At 41.7% G+C, this 6,195-nt stretch overlaps 1 protein-coding gene across 1 annotated transcript in view; it reads right to left on the bottom strand.

Moving 5' to 3' along the window:
* Positions 1-6,195, bottom strand: part of Copa (COPI coat complex subunit alpha) — a 36,956-nt gene continuing 30,761 nt past the window's right edge. Inside the window, exons 23-33 of the mRNA XM_020168537.2 lie at positions 5,902-6,025; positions 4,690-4,779; positions 4,402-4,511; positions 3,669-3,746; positions 3,454-3,522; positions 2,775-2,911; positions 2,322-2,508; positions 2,126-2,236; positions 1,651-1,812; positions 884-1,078; positions 1-625 (exon numbers count right to left, since the gene is read on the bottom strand). Coding sequence (XP_020024126.1) covers positions 566-625; positions 884-1,078; positions 1,651-1,812; positions 2,126-2,236; positions 2,322-2,508; positions 2,775-2,911; positions 3,454-3,522; positions 3,669-3,746; positions 4,402-4,511; positions 4,690-4,779; positions 5,902-6,025 — 1,323 coding nt within the window. The 3' untranslated portion in view covers positions 1-565. The remainder of the gene's footprint in view (positions 626-883; positions 1,079-1,650; positions 1,813-2,125; positions 2,237-2,321; positions 2,509-2,774; positions 2,912-3,453; positions 3,523-3,668; positions 3,747-4,401; positions 4,512-4,689; positions 4,780-5,901; positions 6,026-6,195) is intronic.

Below are 6,195 nucleotides of genomic sequence, written 5' to 3'. Positions count from 1 at the left end.
AAGCTTTTGTAGAAATTTATTTAGTGTGAGAAACAAAGTATGAGAGCAATGGTCTTAAGGGACAAATCAATGAAAAGTTGGTATGCATTGGAGAAAACCAAATGATTTCTTTTTACACCTTTAGTGTCTGGGCACACAGAGGGTACCTGCCTACAATTTTCAATGCCCAAGGAAAATGGAGGAGAATGGCAGAGTAAAAAGAGTATCTCATTTATTACACACTGTTCCTTTCTAGTGGAAGGGAAACAAAGGTGGAGAGAAAGAATAAAAATTAAAGGAATTTACTAAACAAATGTCCATTGCAAAATTTTCAGTTATTCCTTGAAAGATCCAAGCTGGAAAAGCAAGGCCCACTGTGACCACAACTGTTCTCACCTTGAGATGATGAGAAGTCATCAGGAATGAAGAAGTCATGCTTAGACATTCTGATTTGCCGTACAAGAGAAAAAGACACTAACTTTTAGGGAGAACCACGTATCAATAATCTGAAGGTTAGTTGTCAGAGGGGGAGAACAGACACTCTGGGAGGAAAATATGTGACTGACCAGTGCACACAAAGGGGACCCTAGCGAAACTGAAGAGGACTGATTCTCAGACCAATCACATCTTTGCCAATTTCTGTCACCTGTAGAAAAGAAAACAGAAAATTAAGTTAGAGATTTGTGAGGCCGAGAATTTGAGAAAGTTTATTCCCTATCCCCTCAATGAACACAGTAGATGGATGTTTGTTACTGAGAAATGGAGCAGTGAGAAGCTCTAGTACTCTCCAGTGTCACTGCCTAAAGGAGCTGAAGCAAATACAAGGGGAGAAAAGAACCACCATGCTTCTTTCTCTTTCTTCTTCCCTCAATATCCTAGATGCATTCTTGAGGCCAGTACTTACTGTAGTGACCCTGCAAATTTGACCCTTGAACTCAGGGGAATAGCAGGCCCCACTGAGTGGACATTTCTCCACTGGCTTTCCACGGTAGATGGGCTGGTAAGATGCAGCACAAATGTCAAAGGGGTTGTGCATATCATAATTAAGCTGGTAGGCATCTGTAGGATTCTTCTCACAGGCAGACAGGATTTTTCGGGTCTAGGAGAGGGAAGGAGTGTTTTATTTAAGAGGACAGAAAGTGCACACAACTCAAATGATCTAGTCACCATGATCCGGTAGTTTCTTTGATGAAAGATGAGACTATACTATGTGAATACACACCCCATCATTTGTATATGATGTATGTGAGGAGTTAAGAATTATTATCTCTGTTGTATCAAGATCTCTTCTTCTCCTATTGGGCACACTAGTGTACACCTATAATCCTAGTACTCAGGAGGCTGAAGCAGAATTGTGAGTTTTGGAGGTCTCAGATAACAGAATATGTAAATGAAGTAGAAGTGGTAGAATTATATGACAAGATTGGAATTATCTGCAGGTGCAGTGGAGCTACTCTAGGTTACAGGTCACTGACACATCAGTGCCATGTCTGAATAAAAAGAACAAAGGGCAGCATTCTGCTGATTCCTTTTGTTGAATGCAGTTATATATTGTTTTGTTATATATGCAGTTACATATTGTTTTGTTTCAGAGGCAAGGATCTTGGTCTTCTACTCTTACATAAGAGCACATCTGGTTCCCCTATGGTCACTGAAGGAATTCTCATCTACCTGTTGAGCTACTTCAGGCTTGGGCCCAAGTTCCAGCAGGCGCCGAGCAAAGGTAGCAGCTGTCTTGAAGTTCTTGAGCTTGAAGAAAAGGTTGAGGGCTGTGCGCAGCACCAGGATCATGTGCACAGGCTGTAGGTTTGAATGGGTGAAATAGGCTGCCATCTGGTGGACAGAAAGAGGAACACATGCCAGGCTGACATAATTCCTATAGGTCATTTTATAAACTGCTACATGTGTGTAAAAACAAAAAGCCAACAGGACTGGCTATAAAACACAGAGGTCTTCTACGTCCTAGATATGGAGGACTTATGTGATGAGGAAGAAAGGTAGAGAAATATAGCTCCCTCCTCATAGAAATGAACCAAAATTTCTCTTCATTCCCAAAGCCAGATCTGGGTTTGGAGCCAAAGAATTTAGATCTAATGGACGGTGAAGGGGTGGATGCCTCTGCAGTGCTCAGAATCACAGATTTTACCTCACAGATGCGCTTCTGCTGGTCTAGAGTCTCTTTGGGCAGTTTCTTTCTTTCTATCTCCATGGACAAGCCCACAATGTACTCACGGCAAATGGTAATGAGCTGCTGAGCCTAAAGAGGTTGCAGAGGAAGGTCAAGGTACAGAGAATATGGTGGTGCCTAGGAGGATCTGGACAAGTAGTTAGACTTCTCCTACCTCTGCAATCTCCTGTTTATTGTCCACAACAAGAAGTGGCACACTGAGTAGGATGGAACGGAATTTTTCCACAGCCTCCTCAAACTTGCCAACTGTGGTGAGCTGGTAGCATAGCTGCAACCGTTGGATGAGGTCATTAAGCTTCAGGCCCACAGCTGGCACACCATTCTTCAACCCTGCATCCTTCCTGGGAAGGGAAAAAAGGGAGAACAGGATAGTCAGAGGCCAACTAGGACTCATCATGTTTTTCTGGCAAACATGACAGACCCCCTACTGTGAAAGTAGCTAGGGAATAGGATGGCAGGTGTAAACCAAACCTCACAGATTAATAAGCCAAAGATCTTTTCCTATTAGGAAACACTAGTGCTAGGGTAATTCTGATTGTGTCACTTAGGCTACCATCTGAAGAATCTACCCTAACTTGGAACAGGTAGAAGCAAGTAGGGGACTTACCAATTGCGATTAGGGTAGCCATACATAGAAGGCAAGCAGGGCAGAGCCTGATAGGTGGTACGACCTCGAGCATATGTCTGTAGGAATAGTTGCTTATAGGGGCCAAACTGGATTACTCCTACTTGGTCATGAAGGAGCTGGAACATAGGAAGAAAGAAACATAAGGATTTTGGCCCTGCCAATTAAAAACTAATTGACCTTGGTAAGTACTTAATTTCTGTTTTGTTTATTCATCTGTAAAATATACTTAATTATAGGACATTCATTTATTAATAATATGTATAAAATATTTTAGGATAGTGCTTGGCACAAGTAACGTTAAATAAAGGTTAGTGGTTGTTGCAGTTATTATTATAACACATGGATTAATATTTAAAACATAACACCTGTTCAAGAAGGGTGCTAATTTTACTAATGTGAGCCAGAAACCAGGCTTATATATGAGTAGACAGGACTGGAAAGATCTGTCTTAAAAGATTACTAGGTCAAGTGGAAAATAGGAAGGCTTTATGAAGCAAGCTCCTTAAGAAAGACCAAGGGCCTCTACGATAAATACACACCTCTGTCCCGTGGATCAGATCATTTTCATTTGGTTAAAAAAGCGAGTTAACCATCTCCTTGAGACCATGGGCTAGGTATATTCAAGAGGAAGAGCAAAGGTTACTTTAAGAAGACTTACCCGCATGGCTGTTTCAAAAGAGCCTGCCAGGATGTGATCAACTGGAAGCTGAGAGTTATTGCACCAGATCTAACAAAAAACAGAAAACCCAAGCCATGTAAAATTTTGCCCTTCTCTTCCTAAATTATCCTTCTCCATATCTATTAATAGAAAAGTATCCAATACTTTTTACATACTAGTTAATTAGCCAGCTCAGAAACACTGATCTTGCTTACTTGAGTTGGACTTGTTCCCTTGGTTGGAGGTACAAAGAATCCATCTTCAGCCCCACCAGCTGTCCCTGGAGGTATGTCCTAGAGGAAAAAGAAATATTAAGTCATTATTGTATTTTTTTTTGGCGGTACTGGGACTTTCCTTCAGGACCTCATGCTTGCTAGGCAGCTGCTCTAACACTTGAGCTATTCGATTAGCCATTCTGTATTGGGTATTTTTGAGACAGGGTGTCAAGAAGTATTGGCCTCAAACCTTGATCCCCCTGATCTCTGCCTTCCGAATACCTAGAATTACAGGTGTGAGCCATTAGCACCCAGCTTAAGTTATTTTTCAAAGCCATTCAAGCACTTTGTTCTGAGAATCCAAAACACAACCATTTACCTTGTTTCTTACCTCTGTTGGAGAGAAGGGATGGTGGTTATAGGAAAAGATAATAGTCACCTCACCAGTAACAAAATGACATACCAAAAGCTCCAATTCAGATTTTAAAAGCTTGCTGCTTTTTCTTAAACTGGCACAATCCTGATTATCTCATTCTTGCTTTTTTTTTTTTTAATGGGAGATAAGGATCAGATTAGGAGGGGGGTCTAGATCCCTTCCCTTTGGGAGACCTCAGAACGGGTGTGTGTGTGTGTGTGTGTGTGTGTGCAGGTAGGGGGGCTGCTGGGGTGATAAGGTCACTGATTTCCACAGGAGAATAGGTGAGAACCTTCCAAGGGCAAGAATTTCACATACCAGCTCAGGAGGGAGTTCCAGATCTTCTTCTACATCCCAGCCACCTCCTTCTTCCTGTGCTTTGCCAAGAGTGTCATCCCCTAAACCTTCTGTAGCCTCCACAAACCCATCTGTAAGGAAAATCCAGAATCAAAATACATTTGGGTGGTAGCATACTCTTAGGCAAAGGAAAGCAAAATGTTGGGATCCTAATTGGCTCCATGGTTTGTAAGCCAACAGACTGTCCCAAAACTAGTCCCAATCTAGGAAGTACATCACCCCAAAGCAGTTCTAAAACAACACTCTTACCTTCATCCAGCTGCAGTTCTGCATCCTCTCCCCAACCCTCAGTACCAACAGTGTCAATGTCAATGTCAGCAGCCAGTGCTCCTCCCTTCCCTGTCAAGAGAAGGAACCAAAGGAGCTGGTTATAGCCTAGCAAGTCTGAGATATGGTTCTCTCTCTGTAGGCAACCTGCAATCTTTCAGAAACAGTTGCTCAGGTTCTACTACTTACTATGTGGGGTTTTATTTTTCAGTACTAGTATTTGAACTACTTAGGGCCTTGTGCTTGCTAGGCAGGTACTCTACCAACTGAACCACACCTCTAGCCCTGTATTATTTAATTTTGTGGAATATATGTTATACTAACTCACAACAGGTTTCACAGAGAAAAGGAATAGAAGAGAGACAACTAGGTGTTTGGGATATAGCTCAGTGGTAGAGGGCTTGTGTAGCATGCACAAGGTCAATCCCTGGTACTACACACAGGGATTCCCTGCACCCCAAAACTGGCTCCTAAACCATTTTTTTACTTACCAGTCTTTGGCTACCCACTCTTGGAATTTCCTCCTGAGACTTCTACTAAGTTACCACCACTATAGCGTGTGCAGAGCATAAGGACATAGAGTAGGTGAAGTAGAAAGAAAAGAGCAGGGTTGGGAATAAAATACCCAAAATCCGTTTAGACTCTTATTGGGAGAAGTGAATGAGTAGACATCTCCAAGAAAACAGGAGGATAAAAGTGGCAGTGGGAGAGAGTAGTAGTATATACATACACATACCAACATGAAAGAATTAGAGGTAGCTGAATTTGTATCATAAGACTATTATGTCATGACTGACAAAATACTGAACAAAGCATATGACTACATATATGGAAGAACCTAGAGAAATACACCAAAATGTTTACAGAGGTTGTTAATGTTAGGTATCCATCTTTTCCTCCCTCATTTTTCTTAATCTCAAAAAATTTTATTTAGTTTCTAAGGCTGTATCCTAACTCTAAATGACTGGCATTTCAGTGCTCTATGAGGCTTCATGCAGAGAAATGGATACAGGAAACTAAATGCTAATGGTACTCTCTGAGACAGTTCTTTACAAAACAACAAAGGGCATCCTTTCTTGGGATCCCCTCCCAACTCTGGGGGCTCTACTCTCCTACTTTATTCTTTTCTATCTCAATACTCTCCTGTTTTACATTTTAAAGAAAAAAAGTGTTGTAGGAGAAATGGGCACTTACCTTTGCTGGCAATGGAGCCTTCAAAGAATCCTTTGGACACAGTCAATAAGGGCCAATTGGTATCCAATGGCATAATAGGTGCAGGTGGCTGAAGTAGCTTGGCATTAGGGTCAATGTCCGGAATCTGAGAGGTGAAAGAAGAAAGGCTAAACACAAACAGTTCTCAGGAATCACTAGGGAAGGTTATGGAGCCTCCTTTGAGCTCCTTTATTTCTTAGCCTCTCTGTAACCAGGCAGGAGAGTGAAATTTGTAATTTTTAATTGTCCCAAGATCTGAATGGATCCTGTAACCAG

The sequence above is a fragment of the Castor canadensis genome, chromosome 11 (genome assembly GCF_047511655.1).
Source record: "Castor canadensis chromosome 11, mCasCan1.hap1v2, whole genome shotgun sequence".
NCBI classification, from domain to species: Eukaryota; Metazoa; Chordata; class Mammalia; order Rodentia; family Castoridae; genus Castor; species Castor canadensis.
Note: the sequence above shows the minus strand (reverse complement) of the source record. Positions and strands in the feature narration are given on the sequence as shown.